At 39.1% G+C, this 24,271-nt stretch overlaps 1 protein-coding gene across 1 annotated transcript; it reads left to right on the forward strand.

Annotated features, from left to right (window-relative positions):
* Window positions 1-15,695: 15,695 nt before the first annotated feature.
* On the forward strand, window positions 15,696-23,854 carry Sgt1 (suppressor of G2 allele of skp1). The gene is made up of 6 exons (XM_074109273.1): window positions 15,696-15,827; window positions 19,713-19,826; window positions 20,514-20,715; window positions 21,082-21,167; window positions 21,892-21,996; window positions 22,663-23,854. The coding sequence occupies exons 1-6, from the start codon at window positions 15,798-15,800 to the stop codon at window positions 22,768-22,770; spliced, it is 645 nt and encodes a 214-aa protein (XP_073965374.1). The 5' UTR covers window positions 15,696-15,797; the 3' UTR covers window positions 22,771-23,854.
* The last annotated feature ends 417 nt before the right edge of the window (window positions 23,855-24,271 follow it).

The raw sequence follows: 24,271 nt of genomic DNA on the forward strand, positions 1-24,271 counted from the left end.
GATCTATAATTTTTTGAACGCCTGTGGAAACTTAGTAAAATCTCTGAATTTTAATTCAAATACTGGTTCTGATGAATGAGGGTTTTCACAGAGGCGAAATATCGCTAGATGGCGTTAGTATCGTGAGATCCGTTTGACGTTTGCTTGCGATTGGCTCATTTAGTTATTTAACCAATCACGAGCAAACGTCAAACGGACCTCACGATCACGATACTAACGCCATCTAGCGATATTTCGCCTCCGCTAAAACCCTCATTACATGTGCGAAGCTGCGGGTAAAGACTTGTTCATATTAATAACTTAAAAATCAGAACAGATAACATTAAAATTACATCAAACAACTGTTTTGAATGAATCCCTTACGTAACCCAAGGTCAGGTAGAAACTGAGAGAAATACTTTTCTTAATTCACGTTACAACAATATTATGAAAACATGATGCCCGCCAACCGTACCACATTAGGTACAACCGTATTACATAATAATTATAAAATTTAACAGCGTGCAGAACTGCTTAACTTAATTAATGATTTTAATGACGAACGACTAACGAATTTAAATAACCTAACTAACTTAATACCTCAAAGTAAAGTTGGGAATCACCGTCAATCTTATTACAAAGTTCAATATCTCAAAGAACGAAACCGATAATTAAACATAGCTAAGGACCACCACAAGGAAACTAGTTTTCACAAAAAAAACGCATTCAAATCGGTCCACCCGTTTAAGAACTGCGGTGCCACAGACAGACACACAGACACACATAACGGTCAAACTTATATCACCCCTCTTTTTGCGTCGGGGGTTAAAAAGACGTAGAAAGGATGCCAACAAATTACGGTTGTAGCATCAAAAAACTGCCACTTTTTTCTTTGACAACGATAAAGAAACAAAACGAGGTCTCGCGTATGACCCGCATGTGAATGAAGCGTGTCATTCATTCATCCATTCAGTCATTCGGTCAATTGCACCCATTGTGGCAAACGCTTTATGTCGCCATTGTCCGGTGTGCAGATGGCTTTATTTTATTAGTACAATAAGGTTAGTGTTGTACCGATAGTGTGAATTTATTTGTGTTAAATATTTGTGATGTAAGTTGTTGAATAACGTTATAGAACTGTATAAAATATAACGCTTTGAGATACTTGCCAGATTCTTCTTTACAGAGGTTTTTTTCGAAACGGGGGTTATTTTTGGGACCCCCGACGCAAAAACAGGGGTATTATAAGTTTGACCACTTTGTCTGTTTGTATGTCTGTCTGTGGCACCATAGCTCTTAAACGGGTGGACCGATTTGAATGCGGCTTGTTTTTATTTAAAATCAGGTTTTCTAGCGATGGTTTTAACATGTTTCATCAAAATCAGTTTGCCGGTTTTGAGATATTGAACTTTGAAGTGACAAAGTCGGGGGTTTTCCAACTTTCTGTTGGTTAGGTTAGGTTATGCTTCAGAAATTTAGCTCATTAAATGGATGGGTCCATATTGCATAGCGTGTCTACCGTCCTGCTCTATAGAATGGACCTCCTATTAAACGTATTAAAGTCATGAAGCGTAGACAAGGTTTCGCGTTGCGCCAAAAAACTGTATGAGTCAGGGAACGACTCGTAACTCGACTACTGTGAAGGCTAGGAAATGTATGAAACACGAGCTGTATGAAAATTATGAGGGATCCGTAGAAATTGAAATATAAATATTTATTGTATAAACTGAGGGGTGTACCAAGTCTACATGTGGTACAAAGTATGAACAGTTAGCCGTTTCGGGCATATAGTATGCATTATTTTTAACCCCCGACGCAAAAAGAGGGGTGTTATAAGTTGGACCGCTATGTGCGTCTGTGTGTGTCTATGTGTTTGTCTGTGGCACCGTAGCTCTTAAACCGGTAAACCGATTTGGATGAGGTTTTTTTTATTTGAAAGCAGGTTTTCTAGCAATGGTTCTTAGACATGTTTCATCAAAATCGGTTTAGCCGTTTTTGAGATATTGAACTTTGAAGTGACAAAGCCGGGGTTTTTCCATGTTTTTACAAGCTTTTATTTAGTTTCACCTGTCAAGTTGTCTGTCTGTCTGTCTGTCTGTAGTCAAATCCTGCAAGTTAAATTCTACCATCATCCAGTAGTCGGTATACTTATGTAAATCACGTGACAATACGATAATCTAGTAGTCACATGTCACATCCTGGTAGTCCAGCTCTTCAACGGTTAATAGCATCGACTTGAAATTTAGTATGCAAATGTAGTTTGAGTGACAATGCAAGTACAGTCAACAAAAAGTACAGTCAGCAAAAAAACCTGTATTAAAAATGAAATTTTTATGGTTAGATTATTGTTGGTTAGGTAAATGCTATCAGTTATTTATGTAGCTATGTTTGTAATCATTCACTTCTACTCTCGTGGCACTACTAACTAGTGTAGATCACTGTAGAGATGTAGATCTATAATAGACGACCACTGGAAGACGGAACCCTACAAACAAAGGCCTCATGGCATCCACCAGGCGATTGGCTCACCGCGCACCGCCCTGGTTGCCATGGTGCGGAAGTGCGCAATTCAACAGCACGGTGTCGGCAGACCAACGCAATAACTCAATTCTGCTATGGGCATTACACATAACATTATGAAAATACAAACTGAAATATAGATGCACAGAAAAAACAGAAAAAATACCACCATGACCATCAGTGGTGTAGCGGTATAGCACGCGGTACGGATTACCGAGGACCTGGGTTCGATTCCCAGTGATGGTCTTATTTTTCTGTTTTTTCTGTGCATCTATATTTCAGTTTGTATTTTCAATTTCGGTTTTACGGGATGACCGTAAAAGTAAAAATTTGGAATTGAAATAAAAAATACAAAAAGATTCCAAAAAACCAATCTTAACATAACATTATGGTTTTAGAGTGCCTCTACTTAATGTACTATCGAACCAACTGAATCGCGGCCCACTGTGGAGCCTTTTCATTCCACCCCCGACGCAAAAAGAGGGTATAAGATTGACCGCGATATGTGTCTGTCTGTCTGTGGCACCGTAGCTCTTAAACGGGTGGACTGACTTGAATGCGGTTTTTTAGGGTTCCGTAGCCAAAATGACAAAAACGGAACCCTTATAGTTTCGCCATGTCTGTCTGTCTGTCTGTCCGTCCGCGGCTTGGCTCAGGGACTATTAATGCTAGAAAACTGTTATTTTGCACGAATATTATATGTAAACTATGCCGACAAAATGGTACAATAAAAAATTAAAAAAAAGTTTTTTTTACTGTACCTACCTCCCATAGATGTAATGGGGTGATTTTTTTTTCTCATCCAACCCTAGGTATAGCGTGGGGTATTGTTGGATAGGTCTTTTAAAACCATTAGGGGTTTGCTAAGACGATTTTTCGATTCAGTGATTTGTTTGCGAAATATTCAACTTTAAAGTGCAAATTTTCGTGAAAATCGAGCGTCCCCCCCCTAAAATCTAAGCCAGTGGGTGGAAAAATTTGAAAAAATTCAGGACGGTAGCAAGTATATCAAACTTTTAAGGAAATTTATAACGGCTAAGTTTGCTTGAGCATTATTAGTAGTTTAAGAGTAAATAGCAGCCTAATGTATAAAATATACCTAAACTTGGAAGATTCCGTACAAAATACGAAATCCTTAGAAAGATATTACTTAATTTTTTCGTAACGGCTACGGAACCCTATTTCGGGCGTGTGCGACACGCTCTTGGCCGGTTTTTTTATTTAAAATCAGGGTTCAGCCGTTTTTGAAATATTGAACTTTGAAGAGACAAAGACGGGGGTTTTACAACTTTTTGATGGTTAGGTTATAGAAAAAAAAAACGCAACAAAAATAAAAATAAAAACGCCCGAAAAAACGCTGCTTGAAAAGACAATTAAAAAGTAAAAATAATTATGCGCTACCTAGCTGTTGCCCGCGACTTCATCTGCGAAGAATTCGTTTATCTCTATCCCGCGGGGACTATGCTGATTTCCCGCAAAATTAGCCTAAGTTAATTTAGTATAAAGTATCTAGTAATATTTTTTTATCTAAGCGTCGTCGGTGTCGGGGGCCCGCTAAGGTTAACATGAAACTAAATATGTTGTATTTACCTTAGCGGTCCCCCGACACCGACAACGCTTAGATAAAAAAATATTACTAGATACTTTATACTAAATTAACTTAGGCTAATTTTGCGGGAAATCAGCATAGTCCCCGCGGGATAGAGATAAACGAATTCTTCGCAGATGAAGTCGCGGGCAACAGCTAGGTAGCGCATAATTATTTTTACTTTTTAATTGTCTTTCAAGCAGCGTTTTTTTCGGGCGTTTTTATTTTATTTTTGTTGCGTTTTTTTTAAGTCGGGGGTTTTTTAAATTTTAAATTTAAGTTTTTATTTCATGTTTTTTAAACTTTGATATATATTTTTTTAAACTGTACTAGTGTGTTGGATATCCTGGCTGCAGCATCAGCTCATCTTGTTGCCACCATTGCATTGTATGTAGAATCAAATACTGATCAAAAGGAATCAAACACTACATATCTGCTATTATTTTTCAAGAGTATACTGGTGTGCTGGATATCCTGGCTGTAGCATCAGCTCGTCGTGTTGCCACCACTGCATTGTATGTAGAATCAATTACTGATCAAAAGGAATTAAACACGACATATGTGCTATTATTTTTTATAGAGTGTACTAGTGTGCTGGATATCCTGGCTGCAGCATCAGCTCATCCTGTTGCCACCATTGCATTGTTTGTAGAATCAAATACTGATCAAAACGAACCCAAACACGATATATCTGCTATAGTTTTATTAAGAGTGTACCTACTAGTGTTCTGGATATCCTGGCTGCAGCATCAGGCCGAGAACTCTATAATCTTGCATAGCTATATTGTATTCATGGGTGTTTCAAATTTTAGGTCCCAAATATGTTTGAAAGTAAAGTAAATATCCATTATGCGTCTAAGATTCCTACCGCAGCGAACAAAAGAGCTGATGATCTTGAAATGGCTGAACCGATTTTGATAAATCATGTCTAAGATCCATCGCTAGAAAACCAGCTTTCAAATAAAAAAAAACCGCATTCAAATCGGTCCACCCGTTTAAGCGCTACGGTGCCACAGACAGACACACAGACACACAGACACACAGACACACAGACACACACACATAGCGGTCAAACTTATAACACCCCTCTTTTTCGTCGGGGGTTAAAAGTCATAGTGACATTGTATTGCTTGATTATTATTGTATTGATTTATTATGACACTTACTGCGAGAACGTTCTACGATGGGTGAGGAATCAAATGCTTCGACTGTTCCTCGTTCAGTTTCTTGCCGGATTCTTCTCAAGAGAGGTTTTTCCGACCCGGTGGTAGATATTTAGCCTTTCATAAGCTCTAATGTTATAACCTAAATTGAATAAAGATTGTTTTGACTTTCACTATGGCCCCCAACGCGTATTCCCAAAGAACAAAAGAGGCATTTTTGCGTATTTTAATGTGTGAGCGTTTTATCAAATTATATCCATTGTGTGATGAGTCATAGTGAATAGAACAAAGCTGATCCCTGACAAAGAACTTTCAGGTTCAGCGGCGGGGCATCGCGAAATCCGCGTTTCCTCGTATGTGTCCATTGTTGGTTTTACCCGACTGCCCGCTGGAGGGTTATTGTTATTTTGGTCACAAGATATATTTTAATTCCTCTCAGAATAGGAGGATTTAAAAATTATTTTCTCAAACATGACATGAAATATTGACGTTGTGTTACAAATAATAGGCTGAGAAGTATCGCGCTGCAGGCGCTGTGGCTCAGCTGCGTGCGCGCGGCCACTCTAGCGGCCTGCAAAGTGATTTCATACAACTTTGCAGGCCGCTGGCCGGCAATGCGACCGTCTTTTGTTTCAACGCGCGCTCTGCGACACGCAAGCGGCCCACGCACAGCAACACCACAGCCCGCACAGCAGCACCGCCAGCGGCCAGCGCGACACGCGCGTACCTACACAACAGGGCGACCAGACTAGTGTCCCGCCAGCTTAATTTCTTGTTTTTATATTTTATTTCATGTAATGTTTGAGAAAAGCACTATACAAACCTCGGCCGGAACCTGGGGTTGCCGGCCTCGCATCCCTATCCTCTATATCTGCTTGGCCGGCAACCCCCTACTTCCCGGCCTCTACAGTAATGTACTATTCTTGCATATTGATATCGAGCAGAGCCATCTGTTATCAAGTAGCAGATGTAGTTCATCAAATCGCCAGAAGATGGCGCTGTAATGTAAGTTCAGAAATATATGTAGAGGTATTCCAGGTATCACCATGGTATCACATAGTTCACCTCCGCGAAGCCACGGGTAAAAGCTAGTATCTCGAGAGATATCTAGATAGAAGAGTCGCACCTCCGAGACCCGGACAACCCGTGGGTGAGAAGCTCGACCCGAACAGACCGGCCTCGCCAGGGCTCCTGGCTAACTTGGCCGCCAGCGTGGTGACTGCCATCCCACGCCTGCATGTCTGCTACACCTTTACTCTGCGACCTGTCGCCTGCCTGCTCCGCTCTTCTTCTCCTATCGCCTACCGGACTGTCTCCGCTCTGCCCTCGGCTGTTATTGCCCGCGTTCACTTATTTATGGTGTCATCGGAATCGTGTGTGGGTGTGCATTTGTGGCTAATGAATAAGTATAAGCGTAAGTCAATATAGCTTGTGTGATTCCAAAGCGTCATACCAGTCCTGAGGCACCCAAAGAACCCCCCATTAGAGATCCAATTAAGGAGTAACTCTAGTACCCTTATACCATAAAGTGAACCAAAATTTGTCTTGGTTTTTGTAGTAACATGGACAATATCTACTTAAAACTAAATGTTATGGCCTAGTGGTTTGACCTATCGCCTCTTAAGCAGAGGTTCGTGGGTTCAAACCTCAGCCCGCACCTCTGAGTTTTTCGAAATTCATGTGCGAAATTAAATTTGAAATTTACAACGAGCTTTACGGTGAAGGAAAACATCGTGAGGCACCTGCACACACCTGTGAAGTAATTCAATGGTATGTGTGAAATTCCCAATACGCACTGGGCCCGCGTGGGACCTACGGCCCAAGCCCTCTCATTCTGAGAGGAGGCCTGTGCCCAGCAGTGGGACGTAAATAGGCTGGGATGATGATGGTAATAACAAAAACAAAATAACACATTAAACATCCATCCTTGAATTCTTCGGCTAAAAATGATATCAAGGAAACAGTCACATAATTAGTCGTAATTAAAATAACAATACGGCCAGCAAAACAGCGGACACAATGAATATTGTTGACCTTACTCAAATACTCGTAGGGTCGGCTGTAATGGACCACGTATCGCCTTTGTTAGGGAAACACACGACGAGAATTTACGGGCGTTTTGGTTGCGTTTATTTTGGATGATTTTATTATATTTTGAAATATATAAGAAACTCGTAGCTATAAGTGGAAACTGTTTTGGCTGGTTCTGAAATGTCTTTATATATCGTTGTGTTATTTTAAGCTGTTTGTTTTCCAATTTAATAAAAAATAAATGTTAATCATCATTCAAGCTTATATACGTCACACTGCAAGGCACACTCATAAAATGAGAGGGCTTGGGCTGTAATTCCCACCCGGGCCCCGTGTGGACTGGGAACTTCACATACACCATTGAATAGCTTCGCAAGTTTCCTTAAGATGTTTTCCATCGCCGTAATGCTCTAGGCAAATTTAGAATGTAATTTTGCATGGATTTCTAAAAACTCTAAAGTGTGAGCCTCCGGGCTTTCACTTGAATTCACAATCTTCTGCTTGAAAGGCCAATAGTTCAAGCCAGTAGGCCACCAACAGCTACAGCTTTCGACTTATTAATGACTGAAATATTCGTCCTTATACACTTAGAAGTAAAACGACAGTCATTTTATTGAGTGAATAAGGATATTATGACATTGTTCTAAATGTTTAATCACAAGCAACTAACGGCAGTTTATTATTTCAGACAATATCATTTTTATGCTGGAACCACCAGGAAATAATTACGATTATGCTCACATTGACTGCCTCACGCAAAATTCTTGACAAGATAACAGTCGCCTCTTGAGAAATACCTTTCACTACCTTGTCTTCCGATTCAGTAACCTTGCTTTTTATTAACAATCTTTTATTAGCTTCATTTGAAAGTACTAACTAACAGTGGGATCAAATATTGCAAATACAATATCACTAATAAGTAACTGCTATATTGAACTGAAATTTGGCAGATATATGGAAATTCTTAAGACAATGCAGTGAAAAGTATAATCAGTAAAATACAAGTATTTAATTTGAATTGATTGTAAATAAATCTAAAAATAAAATACTATTTTAAGTCTTGAAGCCGTGATATCGGCCTGAATTCAGGCATACGTTAGCCTATCATATAATAATTTAACAATACAATGCAACGCTGTCCGGAAAAACGAATTATTTTTAACCAGTTTAAAAAATAGAGGTTATCAATTCGGTTGTATTTTTTTTATACATTTATAAACCGATTTGTTTTTTTTTTTGAGTTCGTCTAGGAATGATTTTAATTAGGTTTCATAAGCTCCAAATTAGGATCTGATGATTGGATCTTAAGGAAATCGAGGGAACTCTTCAAATATTGTAGGGACACATATAATAAATTGGATATATTTAGTAGTAACTTGTGCATTTGTTCTTGAAAATCATCATTTGGTGAAGTGGAACTGATGATGAAGACCACAGTTGACCATCGGAGTTAAGACGGGTTGAATTTTAATTACTTTAACACAGTTGCTGAGCAATTTATTCTGCTTGTAATGCAAATGGTAAAACGGGTGGTGAGGTGAAGCACCAGGACTCCTCAATAATGAACGTCTCTGCATCGGAAAAAGCAATCTTTCGTAAAAGGTGACGAGCAGTTGATATTAAACTATTGTATTTTAGATTATTTACACTAAAAAGCGTAATAAAAATTATAACAAAAAATTGAACCGACTACAAAAAAACATGAAAATATTTTTTGCCAGTCTGAAGTCGGTCGGTGCCTCAGCACGAGCCAGCAGGAGTGGACCTACAGTCATCTACCTCACCTACGTACTATATTTTGGGCTTCAATCATTCCTTCATGTTTTTTTGTAGTCGGTTAAATTTTTTGTTATATTTTTTTTTCAAAAGACTCCGAAACGTCGCTTTACGGTACGCAACTACGAACAGTATGTTACAGTTTCCTTGTAGGTACGGCTTTTCAACAAAAAATATAATAGGATAGATATGTATTATTACACGTTTCTTTAAATTATGTTGTAAATATACATAATGTTCATTATTTCCGTTGTTTATCTCGGGACATTTTGATGTTGACGTTTGTAAAAAACACAAGCGCCAGTGATCAAATATAAATTAAGTTTTTTAGTCTTTAAAAAAATCCTTTTACAATAATAATTTAGTATTTATCTTATCAAGCCGTTTCAGAAACCTTTTAACTTGCAATGATTGTAAGTATGACTGTTACGACCACCTCGCTAGTTGATTTTAATCCACTTGCTGTCGTCAGATTGACTTGGATTTGGTATACAAGTTCAGGAAGGACTTTATATATACCAAATACTGTACTTTATATATACCAAATTCGTATATCTCTATTCCGCGGGAGCGCAATTTCCGCAATTCCGCCATTTTACGGGATAAAAACTATCCTATGTAGTGCCTTGGAGGTAACATTAATTGGTATAAATTAGACCACTGTGAAGTAAAAACGAAACTTAACAAAAGGTGTATGATCCCACGATTACATACAATTCTATGGGCATGATTATTTCGTCACTCCAACAATAATACCATAAAACATAGCAAGGCCGTATCCACATTATTGTCACATGATTTGTTTCGAAATACTTTATTGTATGCAGAAATTCATGATTTCGTCGCGAAAACTGTTGACTGTACTTGCATTGTCATCCAAACTGCTTCATCAACATCATATCAGCAGTAGGCCATAGGCCTCCCCCATAGACCTAAAGTTGCTTCGGTCGGAACTCATAACAACCCTGTTTTTAACCCCCGACCCAAAAAGAGGGGTGTTATAAGTTTGACCAGTATGTCTGTCTGTGGCACCGTAGCTCTTAAACGGGTGGACCGATTTGAATGCGGTTTATTTTAAATTTGATATCATGTTTTCTAGCGATGGTTCTTAGACGTGTTTCATCAAAATCGGTTTAGCCGTTTGAAGCGACAAAGTCGGGGGTTTTCCAGCTTTTTGTTGGTTATTGCGTCAAAAAACATATCTAAGAACCATCTAGCGATAGCGAAACCTACTTTCAAATAAAAATACCGCACCGCATTCAAATCTGTTCACCCGTTTAAGAGCTACGGTGCCACAGACAGACGCACACACACAGACACATATGGCGGTCAAACTTATAACACCCACCCCTTTTTTGCGTCGGGGGGGAAACAGCGGGGGGCCGCCGAGGGAACAGCGCGCGATAACCGAATTCAAAGGCAAAAACTAGTAACATAATAATTATGACCAGTTAATTACACTGATATTGTCAGCCGTTGGACGTCCACTGTTGGACATAGGCCTCCCCCTCCCCCGTCCCCCATAACTAGTAGCCGCATATAAATACGATGAGCAAACAAAGTGCTAATTAATGCAACGACTTTAATTCTAATGGAATATTCATACTGATGTAACAGTTATGTTCGCCAACAAGGTTTCACATAATCTTGGTAAAACCTAACGCAAGGAGTTCTGGAAATTTCTTAGAAATTTGACTGATTATTGTCATCATCATCATATCAGCCATAGGACGTCCACTGTTGGACATATGACTCCCATAGACCACTAGCTTCGGTCGGAAGCGGCCTGCATCCACCGTGAACCCGCAGCTTTTTAACCCCCGATGGAAAAAGAGGTGTGATATATTATGTTTGGCCGCTATGTGTGTCTGGGTGTCTGTCTGTGGCACCGTAGCATAGCTCTTAAAGTGGACCGATTTGAATGCGGTTTTTTTATTTGAAAGCAGGTTTTCTAGCGATGGTTCTTAGATATGTTTTATCAAAATATTTCCAGCGTTTTTGAGATATTGAACTTTGAAGTGACAAAGTCGGGGGTTTTCCAACTTTTTGTTGGTTAGGTTATTTGGAATCAGGTTTGCTAACAACTGTTCTTAGAGATGTTTAATCAAAATCAGTTTAGCCGTTTTTGAGATATTGAACTTTGAAGTGAATAGTCGGGGGTTTTCAAACTTTTTACCCGACTGCCCGAAGGAGGGTTATTGTTGGTTAGGTTGTCCCAGATGGAGGACGTCCACCAACGAGATGGACGGATGCATACATTAATTATTATTCTGTGGCACAATCTCCAGTTAGTTTGGTTTACAACACAGGAAACATAAAACAAAACTCAGATTTCACTCATATCTAGACCAGATAGGCTGTCACGCGAGATTTAGAAGCTCTTGTACCTACATGTTAGCGGGCGGAAGTGCATAATGAAACGAGACAGAGAAAGTGGAATAACAAAATTACATGTCATTTCCTCATTGACTATTGAAGGAATTAAATAATTAGAGTTCTTTACCGTAATATGTTTACCTAAAAAGTAAAATAGATAACCCGGCTTCGGCCAGTCGGGTAAAAATTATATATCACGGGTCACTTGACACCAATTGACCTAGTCCTAAAGTAAGCAGAGCCTGTGTTATGGGTACTAGGCAACTGATAAACATACCGCACCGCAGAAACGTCCACATTCTGTCATTGCTCTTCAACTTTTAATCCTTCGGCTCCTTTATATCTTTCTGAGCGATTCAGCTACTTAGCTGAAGGCAGCCAACATCGTTTGCGGTCAAGCGCCAATCTCCTTCTAGCATCTCCTTCTACCTCATCCAAGATCTACTCCAAATCCTTTTCTGTGCATGCGGTGCGGCTAGGTTGTGGAATCGGTTGCCGATCACCGTCCGACAATCTTCCTCCGTATACTCGTTCAGGGAGACATTGAAGAAGATGTGGCTCACACTATAGTTCCTTGATTATTTAGTAAGTAATTATCCTTTATACTTGTGTTATTTATGTATTTTATTTTATATTTAGTTATAGAATGGCTATAGATATATTAATGTTTTATATAATATATGTTATATATTTATTGTATATAGTTAGGGATTTGAGGTTTACATATGCATTTATATTTATTCAAATGTTTTGCTCTATTTGTCGATCCTTGTTTTTTGATTGCTCCTCTACCACTCAAAGGTTGACTGGCAGAGATCCCTGCAGGGATAAGTCCGCCTTTGTACTTAACACTACTTTTTTTATGTAATCTTTTTGTTTTTCCTTTTTGTACAATAAAGAGTATAAACAAACAAACAATATGCTCGATTAGTGCATATAGTAAAATCTTCGTTTAGGACCAAGAAGGCCATCAGGTGTCAGCCACAAACAAAAAAGTTTCTGTACTTATATTTTTTAGTAATTTTTAATTTGTATAAAACTAAAAATCAGTCAAATAAAACAAAATAAATTAATAAAACTAAATGTTTATAATTATATTAGCAATGCATGAAAAATAAACGGTACCTAGTAAGTGAAAAATGTGTCATCAGTTGTTATTTTCATCTCCTCGCAGTCGAAGTGAAAATCAGTGTAAAACTTGAGCATTAAACCCATTTTCCCCTCGACATGTTTATCCACCCTCGCCATACCGGCTCGGGTGGCTATATGAACGTCTCGGGTAAAATGGTTCGTTTTATGCTCCTATTGTACAATCTACTATATTTAGGGCGCTAGCCTATTCATAGTGATATTTTTCTGGCAATTTAGTTCTTACACATTTTTAAAAAAGCCAGAGCCTTGGAGTTGCCATGTAAAAGGCAGACTCGTGAGGCTCAGCACTAGTGACGTAGTGAAATGACGCAAGCTACATCCCGATAAGACGTTAGCAGACGATTGTGGCCTTTAAGGAATATTCCGCCACTTTCTACCCGCGCTCTGAGTCACTCGGAGGCCCCGAAGCCAGCGACGACCGATTAAAACTGAATGTGATGATCCTTAATTATTATCCAGTTACTTTAAACCATAGCTGTCATCCATGCTAAAACAAACTAGTAAATTGCAATTCTAATCCCCATCCCAATGAGGGCTATCGCGAATGAATTCGCCGCTAGAGGCGCTAGTGTAGCGTGAGGTCTCCGAATATCAAATCTCATAGTTTTTGGGTGAGCTACGCGGGTTTATATATAATTAGAATAATTTTGTGAATTTTGCAATATCTGTAATTAATTATGGCAAATATGCGTTCCGGGGCAATGAATGTCTGTGTTTTGAGACAGTTTTGTCTTTCGGAAACCTTTGTCCTCCCTTTTTTCCGAACAAAACGGGGACTATGCAACACTGTGGCATGCTAGATATTTTTGGTACGGTTTTATGGTGTATTAAATATGATTCTAATCTAAACTTGTTTTCACGCCCGTGATAACAGACTTTGAAAGCCATACTTAAAAACCTCACGCAACAGTGCGCCATCTAGTGAGACAAAAAACGATAGCCCTCATTCTCATCTCATCCCAATCTAAACCCCATTACAGCTTTAATAATATAAACGCGAAAGTTGTATGAATGTGTGTGGGTAAGTACTTGTGGGTGTTTGTTACTCTTTCAGGCTAAAACTGCAGAATGGATAGGAATCAAACTTCACAATAACATAGCTTCTAGGTACAGTCGAGGAAATTATCACGTCCCAGGGTGGAACCTTTTCGTAATCAATTTCGTCATAATGTCTTTTGCAGATGTATGGAATGTCAATAGCACAAAGCTTCCACCCTGGGACGTGGTTTAATTTCCTTGAGTGTACACTAAAATAACAAGTACAATCAACCAAATGTAAGTAAGCCACCAATAACCTTACCAAACCAAAGTTGAAAAACCCCCGACTTTGTCACTTCAAAGTTAAAAACCGCTAAAGCGATTTTGATGAAACATGTCTAAGAACCATCGCTATAAAATCTGATTCTGAAAACAAAACCGCATTCAAATCGGTCCACCCGTTTAAGAGCTACGGTGCCACAGACATATACACACAGACACACATAGCGGTCAAACTTATAACACCCCTCTTTTTGCATCGGGGGTTAATAATTGCTGTTTCTGTGGCCACAAGACGCACTGTCGTAGACGTTCGGTCTTGCTCGGTCCATATAAAGCTTTATTTATTGACCTGCCTGATCAGCGTGGGTTTTGTCAATGGCATAAAGCCTTTATGTTAAGTAACGGGTGAAGTAATTCACTATAATAATATTTCACATTGATATGTAATATTGGCCAATGGTTAAAATACCTATACCCGCGGCTTAGAAATTCCGGGATTTTACTAAATTCTCGTGAGTATTCCCAAAAGTAATATCGTGGTTCTCATACACGTTTCATTAAAACAACCCTGCAAAATGGTTATGGCCTTTAAAAATAATGGAGTCTTTAGATTTTCCCTTTTTCATACAAATTGAATACTGTTGTAAGTACACTATCCTAGAACCCAACTGCAGGGCTACTACGAAATTCCTTGCTTAGGTGTTTATGCTGGATCTAGGCGACATAAAATTGCTTTTTATGCTCTAGTGCATAAAGTAAAATCTTCGTCTATTTAATACCAAGGTAATCAGGTGTCAACAGCCACAAATAAAAAAGTGTCTACGTATTTTTTTTTTATTTTAAATCTATGAGCCGTGGTAGCAGGTCATACCAATGTATGACCTATGGCCTCTCAAGCAGAGGATGGTGGGTTCAAACCCCGGCGCGCACCTATGAGTTTTTCGAAATTCATGAGCGGAATTACATTTGAAATTTACCACGAGCTTTACGGTGAAGGAAAGCATCGTGAGGAAACATGCACAACCCTGCGAAGCAATTCAATGGTGTGTGTGAAGTTTCCAATCCGCATTGGGCCCGCATAGGAACTACGGCCCTGAGAAGCCTATTCTGAGAGCCTATTCCGAGAGGAAGCCAAAGTCAAAAGTCAAAAGTGTTTTATTTGTGAATGATGTGGTGATGGCCGCATAAATACAGAGATGTTACATTTTTCGTGTTGCACTATGTTTTGCCAGTTGGCGTACAAAAAAAATTGGCTATTAAGCCAGATCTTAACCTATTATATTTATATATTGAACATTAAATTAGATAGGTATACGAGAAAAAAAAAAAAAATTAGACAAAAACAATTACAAACAATTTAGGTCATCATTTAAATATTCGAGAACAGAATAATAGCATTTATTCGTAAGCAGGCTGGGATGATGATGATCAATCAGAATAAATCAATAAAACTAAAAAAATATAATTATATAATAATGCATGAAGAGTAAAAGGCACATAGAAAGTGAACAAATTGTTACACTGTTGCTATTTTTCAAAGTGAAAAGCAGAGGGTAAAACTCGAGCATTAAACCCATTTTCCCCTCGACGTGTCTCTCGTACCTGCTCGGGTGGCTATATGAACGTTTTGGGTAAAATGGTTCGTTTTATGTTCTTGTTGTACAATCTACTATTAGTAATGGTGCAATATCCCAGCTTTTGGGTCAATAAAGTGGCTGTAACATGGAGATTTAGCTTTAGACGTTTGACAGCAGAAACTTTAAATTATTTATGTTAGGGAAATACTCTTCTTAATTTATTCACACTGGCAATTCGTAACTGGTAAACGTCAAAAGCAACGTCAAACGTCACTGTCAATGTCATTAACCCGAAAACTATTTTTGTTGCTACAACGGTGCTAGAATTTTCGAAGGATCCCGAAAATACCGGAAAGTTACTAAAAAGTCGCCAAAATGTCTGATTCGACGGAGGGTAAAGGAGATGTAAGTATTGTGTGTAATTATGATCAACTTAGAGCATTAAAATGTGTTCTATTTGCAAATTATTTGAAGTAGTCGTAATTCCGTTAGATACCGTTTTGCTTCTTATTTTATTGCAACCATACATTATTTGATGCAAATGGTTCTTAAGGTGTATAATTTCAGGTGCTTATGCACACGCTTCCTTTTAGCAGTTATTCGTAGTTGTAAGTTAATGTTTAGTCAATAATTGCAAATCATGTTGTTCTTTTCTTATCGGAATTTACAGTTCAATTTACGTTGTTGTCGAAGTTAAGCTCCCTGCGAGAGTCAAGTTCGTCTATTTACAGTAACTGTACTGTAATTCTCTAAATTATGACCCAGTAATATTTGCCAGTTATTTACTACTGTTTTGCTAATTTTCTACCTCCTAAATTTTACTAACTTTCAATAGATAGGATATTTTATTGTAAACATTTTATTTAACTTAGAATGTTCATATGTAGTTAATTAAGGGTAATTACTAATAATATTAATGCGAAAGTTTGTGAGTGAGTGAGTATGTTTGTTACTCTTTCACGCTGAAACGGCTGGACGGATTTGGATGAAATTTGGTATGTAGATAGCTGAACATCTGGAATAAAACATAGGCTACTTTTTATCCCGATATTCCCACGGGATAGGGATAAAATCTCGAAATATCAACCGCTGGGCTTAAGAGTCATGAAACTTGATAAGTAGGTAGCTGGACGTTTGAAATAACACATAGGCTACTTTTTATCCCACGGGATAGGGATAAAATCTTGAACTAATAACCGCTGGGCTTAGAGCCCTGAAATTTGGTATGTAGATAGCTGAACATCTGGAATAAAACATAGGCTGCTTTTTATCCGATATTCCCACGGGATAGGGATAAAATCTCGAAATAACGAAATAACAACCGCTGGGTTTATAGTCATGAAATCTGGTAAGTAGGTAGCTGGACTTCTGGAATAACACATAAGTAGTCTACTTTCTATCCCGATATTCCCACGGGATAAAATGTTGAAATTTCAAACGCTGGTTTAGTCTTGAAATTTTGGTCATTTGTTCGAGAGGAAACCTGCACAACCCTGCAAAGGTATTCAATGGTATGTGTGAAGTTCCCATCCCGCATTGGGCCCGCGTGGGAACTACGGTCCAAGCCCTCTAATTCTGAGAGGACGCCTGTGCCCAACAGTGCCCAGCAGGACTAGGATAGGCTGGGATGATGATGATGATGATGTTCTTAACACAAAACCCTCAATTTCAATCACAAAATCTAGAAAAAAATATATACATACGTATATGAAGAACATAATAGGATTTAATAGGAAGGAAATTTGAGAGAGAGAGAGAGAGAGAGAGAGAGATATTTATTTACAAAAATTTGACACACGAGCGATTAATATTTTGCTTTCGAAACCCACAAAATTGCACCGAGCTTACAATTACTTATAAAAACATCCAAAAGATGGCGCTGCCTGTAGACTACATCACGCTATCGTTTGACTAACTTGGAATCTATAAGTAATTTGAAGCAATAATCCTACTTCCTACTTATCCTTACTATTATAAAGGGGAAAGTGAGTTTGTTTGTTTGTTTGTTTGTTTGTTTGTTTGTTTGTTTGTTTGTTTGTTACGCTTTCACGCCGTAACTACTGCACCGATTCCTATGAAACTTTGCATACGTCATATTAGAGGTCCAGAATAAATAATAGGATATTTTTTATCCCGAAAAAATTGCCATTCCCAAGGGATGACCAAAAGTTTGTTTTTGTATTCTAACCGCGGAGCTGACTGAGCTGACTTAATAATGTGTTAAAAAGCATGCTTGCTTGCTTGCTGCACCATTTCTTGCATAATCACATGCTTGCTTACACGATTGCTTCCACGCTTGCTTGCATGATTTAATGCATGCTTGCTTGCATGCTTGAATGCAGGCTTGAATGCATGCTTACTACTAGAACTATTTCTTGCAAAATTTCATGCTTGCTTGCATGCTTGAATGCATGCTCGAATGCATGCTTGCTTGCACTATTCCTTGCATAATTACATGCTTGCTTACATGCTCACTTACATGCTCACTTGCATGCCTTCTTGCATGCCTGCTTGCATATTTGTTTGCCTGCTTGCATGTTTGTTTTCTTGCATGCTTGCATGCTTGCTTGCATGCTTGCTTGCAGCAGAGCTTGCAACATTCCTTGCATAATTACATGCTTACTTACATGCTCACTTTCATGCTTGCTTGCATGCTTGCTTGCATGCTTGCTTGCATGCTTGCTTGCATGCTTGCTTGCATGCTTGCTTGCATGCTTGCTTGCATGCTTGCTTGCATGTTTGCTTGCATGCTTGCTTGCATGCTTGCTTGCATGATTTAATGCATGCTTGCTTGCATGCTTGAATGCAGCTTGAATGCATGCTTACTACTAGAACTATTTCTTGCAAAATTTCATGCTTGCTTGCATGCTTGAATGCATGCTCGAATGCATGCTTGCTTGCACTATTCCTTGCATAATTACATGCTTGCTTACATGCTCACTTACATGCTCACTTGCATGCCTGCTTGCATGCCTGCTTGCATATTTGTTTGCCTGCTTGCATGTTTGTTTTCTTGCATGCTTGCATGCTTGCTTGCATGCTTGCTTGCAGCAGAGCTTGCAACATTCCTTGCATAATTACATGCTTACTTACATGCTCACTTTCATGCTTGCTTGCATGCTTGCTTGCATGCTTGCTTGCATGCTTGCTTGCATGCTTGCTTGCATGCTTGCTTGCATGCTTGCTTGCATGTTTGCTTGCATGCTTGCTTGCATGATTTCTTGCATGCTTGCTTGCATGCTTGCTTGCATGCTTGCTTGCATGCTTGAATGCATGTTTGCTTGCATGCTCGAATGCATGCTTACTACTAGCACTATTTCTTGCAAAATTACATGCTTGCTTGCATGCTTGCTTGCATGCTTGAATGCAGCTTTGAATGCATGCTTGCTTGCATGCTTGCTTGCATGATTGCTTGCACTATTCCTTGCATAATTACATGCTTGCTTGCATGCTTGCTTGCATGCTTGCTTGCATGCTTGCTTACATGCTCACTTGCATGCTTGCTGGCTTGCTTGCTTGATTGCTTGCTTCTTTGAAATGTTAATGGTTAACGCGAGCGAAGCCGCGGGTAAAAGCTAGTTACTAATAATATTAATGCGAAAGCAACTCTATATGTTTATTAACTCTTGCTGAATAGATTTATATTAAATTTGGTATGAATACCTATAGTTTAGAGACTGAAAAGTACATCATCATATCATTTTTATCCCTGAAAATTGCATACTTTCCACTCCCAAACAAACAAACAAATTCTTGGTAGATGAAGTTACAGTCAAAAGCTTTTTCTCCACTTGTGATGGTGGAAGGGACTCGAAATTTGTTATTAACTTTATATTCAGTTGTTAATATTAATTTGAAGCATATTGTAATGAAACTACGGCCCAAGCTCTCTCGTTCTAAAAGGAGGCCTGTGCCCAGCAGTGAGACATATAAGCCGGGAATACAAATACCTGTAAAACAGATCAGTAGCTTGCATATTAGTTAATGGCATGTAGAAGTAACTGGCGTACATTTGCAAGTTAAACTTGCATGGAATTGGCATCTTTCTTTTCGCTACTGGCATGCCTGTAGCTGTCGCATGCATTCACTCATCTACTTGCTTGCCAGATACAGGCATGCCAGTTAGTGTATACACAATACAATAGCTGGCACATACAAAGAGCTGTTATGCGAGTGTGCCAGCTAAAGGCGTGTGTATTCCCGGCTATATATAAGCTGGGATGATGATGATGACGATGTAATCACATTAAGTACATTATCTTTTGCTCCATTCCTTTGTATGTTTTACAGGCAAAACCGAAGATCAAACATGACTGGTACCAAACAGAGTCTCAGGTGGTGGTCACTGTGCTGCTCAAAAACGCACCGGCCGACAAAGTGAAGGTGCACTATGGAGACCGTAGTGTGAGTATACTGTACAGCTCCAACCCTAAGGTAAAAGAGGTCACTCTAGGTGCCACATGACAAGGGACTCCATTATTTCTAGTGCAAGATAAAATTGGATGGTGTTGTTTGAGAGGCACAGAAGCGGTGTAGACTATCTCGCTTTACCTTGATCAACGGCTAGACCCAGATCTGACTGTACCAATTGATTGATGTACTGGATCATCTTAAGGCAGCCTTAATGCTGGCCTAGTGGTACCCTTGCAGCATAATATAAATGTAGACATGCCCCCACTAGACCTAGTATGTTAGTGCTAGTTTTGTTACAGCTACCCAATTTTAGATAATAATTGTCATTAGGCCTAATATTTTCAAGACTAAACTTTTACAACCTAACTAGCTGGTGCTTGCGCGGTGTTGGCTGACTGGCGGCCAATTAGATAGAAAATTAGTTTTAATGTATTGTCTGTGAAAAATATGATTAGAACACCGTCAGTATTGAAAGCCAAATTGTTCTCAAAAATGATAGGTACGCTGTTTCCTTCATTAACACGCGGCTTCGCCCGCGACTTCGCCCCGGTGTATTTTTTTCTTAATTTTCAAATTTTTTTATAAGAACCTTCTACTGACAAAAGCAAACACAACCTCTGACCTGACACCAGAATAACCATGGAACCAATGCCTAACATAGAAACTTAAATCCCACAGCTGTCTATCTCTGCCCCGCTGCCAAACACAGATGCAGAATACAGCCTGGAGTTAGAATTGGCACATGAGGTGATTCCCTCAATGAGCTCGTACATTGTGTCTCCGTCCAAGATTGAAGTCAAGTTGCGGAAGAAGGAGGGCCATAGGTGGACCACTTTAGAGGGAGAAGGGGCAGAGGAGAAAGTGAAGGCAATACCACAAGGTAGCATAAACGAATTGTCTCTGTTTCAGTTCAGTTAAAAAAATGTTTTGTATGGTTGTACTGTCTGCTCTCTACAGGTTGTATTTCTTGACCCATTCTTGTGAATTATTTTTTTTTACTTTTAACTTACCCTGTTTGTTTGGGCTAAATCTTGCAAGTTCACTTTGACCCAACATAAGTTGGATGACGGAACATTTTTAACTTATTTATTACTTTATTACAAACTTTTATTTAGCTCGCCCTGTCACATGTTGCAAATTCATCTAGACCCACTTTCAGTGGTCTGATTGACTTGAAATTTGGCACGGAAATGTAGTTTGGACAATTAAGTGCAGTCACCTAAAAATATATATTTTTTTGTTTTAGCTGTCATAGATGCGTCGGGGCCCGCACAACCTCCGAAACTGTTCAAAAAAGACTGGGACAAAATAGAAAAGGAAATTAAGAAAATGGTAATAGATATCAAACTATTTACAAGCTTTTCGTATATCAGAAACGAGGAGATACGTAGAAGTAGTGGACGTCCTACAGCTGATATGATGATGATGATGATGATGATGATGATTCGTATGTAAGTTGTTTTCAAACCTTGCAAATCGAATTTCACTGACTTGAGAACTTGTACGGAAATGCAGTTTGAATGACAATGCGACCATGGAAAATAGCTTGAGTTAAAAATCCCCTCGAAGTGTCTATCCACGCCATACCGGTTGGGGTGGTTATATGTCATAATGCGGCCTGCTCTGTAGATGTACGTGTGCCCAGCCAGTGACATAATAGAATTAGCGACAACCTAGGTATAGGTATTAGCGCGCTGTTTTCCGCAACTCGACGTCTAAGTGCGCCTATTTTGCGTGATTAGGCTGTAGGCACTATTAGCGACAACCTAGCGAAATTATGCAAATTTTAGTGTTTATTGGCTGCGGCTCATGTCTTATATCGTTATTCCTTATTATTACTAACATAGGTATAAGATTTTGTAACTAATAACATGGACTATGTAATTGTCTGAATAAAGAGTTTAATTATTATTATATCTGTCCGAGTGGCCCCTGGTCCAGATAAGTCTGCATCCCTACTATGACGTCACGGGTGAAATGGCTCGTTTTACGCACTTGTTATTGTACTTTGTACAAGCTACTATTTATTTTTAACACAACCTTGTGCTTTTTTTAGGAGGAAGAAGAGAAACCGGAAGGCGACGCGGCTCTGAACGCGCTTTTCCAGAAAATATACGGAGAGGGGTCAGACGAAGTGCGGAGAGCCATGAACAAGAGTTTTGTGAGTATTTCTAACCCCCCACGTAAAAGGAGGGGGTATTGTAATTTTGACTGTTATGTGTGCATCTGTAGCATCTAATGATCATCATCACGAATGATCATCCAAACCGATGGATCGGTTTTGAAGCGATTTTAGCCCCCGAAACAAAAAGAGAATAAGTTTGACACCAATGTCTGTCTGTCTGTGGCATTGTAGCTTTCAAACGGAAGGACCGATTTCGATGCGGTTTTTTTATTTGAAAGCAGGTTTTAGTGGTAGGTGGCCAGTTGTTGAACAGTAGCCAGTAATTGACGATTTACCCACCACCCTTAAAACAATACAATACTATGACTCTTTATTGTACACCATAACCTAACCTAACCAACAACAAGTTGGAAAACCCCGACTTTGTCAGTTTAAAGTTCAATATCTCAAAAACGGCTGAACCGGTTTTCATGAAACATGTCTAAGAAACATCGCTAGAAAACTTGCTTTCAAACAAAAAAAACGCATTCAATCGGTCCACCCGCTTAAGAGCTACGGTGCCACAGACAGACAGACATAGCGGTCAAACTTATAACACCCCTCTTTTTGCGTCGGGGGTTAAAAATAGTAAGCGATACAGAAAAAAAGGTACACAGAGAGAAAATTACAAGGTAAGCAATAACAATGTGCTGTTTATTACAGGTGGAGTCGGGTGGCACAGTGTTGAGCACGAACTGGGACCAGGTGGCCAAAGACAAGGTGGAAGTGAAGCCGCCCGACGGGCTAGAGTTCCGGAAGTGGGACGAATAGACTAACATACAGTCACTGAACGTCGGAAATATCTGTGCATCTTACTATGGCGGTTACGAGCGACACATTTGCCGAAGTTACGTCACGCTTTGGCGTAAAAATGAACTTCGGTCAGGCGTAACTGATGTTACTGTGGCGTAATTTCGGAATAAGAGAACCAAATCAGCAACAAACGAACACAGATAAATTTAAATATATAAATCGAGCTGTGCGACGTCTGCTAAGAATTCGTTTATTATGCGCCCGCAGGAACATACAATTTTCTGGGGTAAAAAATATCCTATGTCCTTCTCAGCATTTCGAACTATTTCCTCACCAAATTACATCACGATCGGTTGAGTACTTTAAGCGTGAAAGCTTAATAAACGAACATACAAAGATACTCATTCGCATTTATAATATTAGTATAAGGATTATTAGGCTGTGCATAGTGGTTTGAACTATGGCCTTTCAAGCAGAGGATCATGGCTTCAAACCCGAACTCGCATCTCTTAAGTTTTTTGAACTCCATGTGCGAAATTACATTAGGAATTTATCACGAGCTTTATGTTAAAGTAAACTTGCACAAACCTGCGAAGCAATTCAATGATGTGTGTGTAGTTCCCGATCTGCACTAGGCCTGCCTAGGGACTATAGCCCAAGCCTTCTCATCCTGAGAGCAGCAGTGGGACGTTTATACACGCTGGGACAGTGATAAAGCATATTGGTATTAGTTATCTAAACACACTGGCAAAATTACAGTTTCAAATACTCGCGTCACATTTGCCGAAATTACGTCACGCTCTGGCGTAAAACTTCGGTCAGGCGTAACTAATTTTCCGCGGCTGGTCGCGAAACGTGGCGTAATTCGGAATGGAAAAACCAAATGAACAGCAAGCGAAGTGCACAGATATCGCCGATCGTTATACCTTATAGCATAGTATAAACCCAGGTATCCTAACTGTTAAACTGAGTGAGAATTTGTATTGTGATGACAGACTATAGACAAACTTTCTACCTTTTCGCCAAATCGATCGCTATAAGTGGGTGAAAATACAACTTACATTGAATAATGTTTTTCTCACGTATTTTGTCGCATGAGCTATTTTTTTAATTCACTGGACTTGCTAGTGAGATAGCATGATGGTAAAATCACACACAAAACATCTCACAATACATTGCAGATGCGTTGAAGAAGATATAGATGGGATATTAGAAAATACATTATAATTTCATCCGGCGTTTAAATACAGTGCAACTTCAGGATTAGCGAGCAAGATGGTGGTAGCAAACCTTACAAGGTCCTACCACTTGACTTGCAAATAGCTTGCTTCCTTAATAAGCTTCAGTAAACTTCAGTGGGCTAGTTGAGACAGCATGATAAATAAGAACTTTTACGACAAAATACGATGACAAAACATTATTCACTATATTTGTAAATCTCTACCTAACTAACTTTGACTGGGTTTATATTATGATAATATTTTATTAGTGATATTATTTTTAATGAAATGTCCGATTA

This window comes from Choristoneura fumiferana, chromosome 28, assembly GCF_025370935.1.
Source record: "Choristoneura fumiferana chromosome 28, NRCan_CFum_1, whole genome shotgun sequence".
NCBI classification, from domain to species: domain Eukaryota; kingdom Metazoa; phylum Arthropoda; class Insecta; order Lepidoptera; family Tortricidae; genus Choristoneura; species Choristoneura fumiferana.

What these genes read in the sequence shown, in the direction of transcription:
- Sgt1 (XM_074109273.1), top strand. Translation starts at nt 15,798, where the DNA reads ATGTCTGATTCGACGGAGGGTAAAGGAGAT. An exon ending in CGACGGAGGGTAAAGGAGAT is followed by an intron (nt 15,828 to 19,712) that starts GTAAGTATTGTG and finishes TATGTTTTACAG; the next exon opens with GCAAAACCGAAGATCAAACA. An exon ending in GAGCCATGAACAAGAGTTTT is followed by an intron (nt 21,997 to 22,662) that starts GTGAGTATTTCT and finishes TGTTTATTACAG; the next exon opens with GTGGAGTCGGGTGGCACAGT.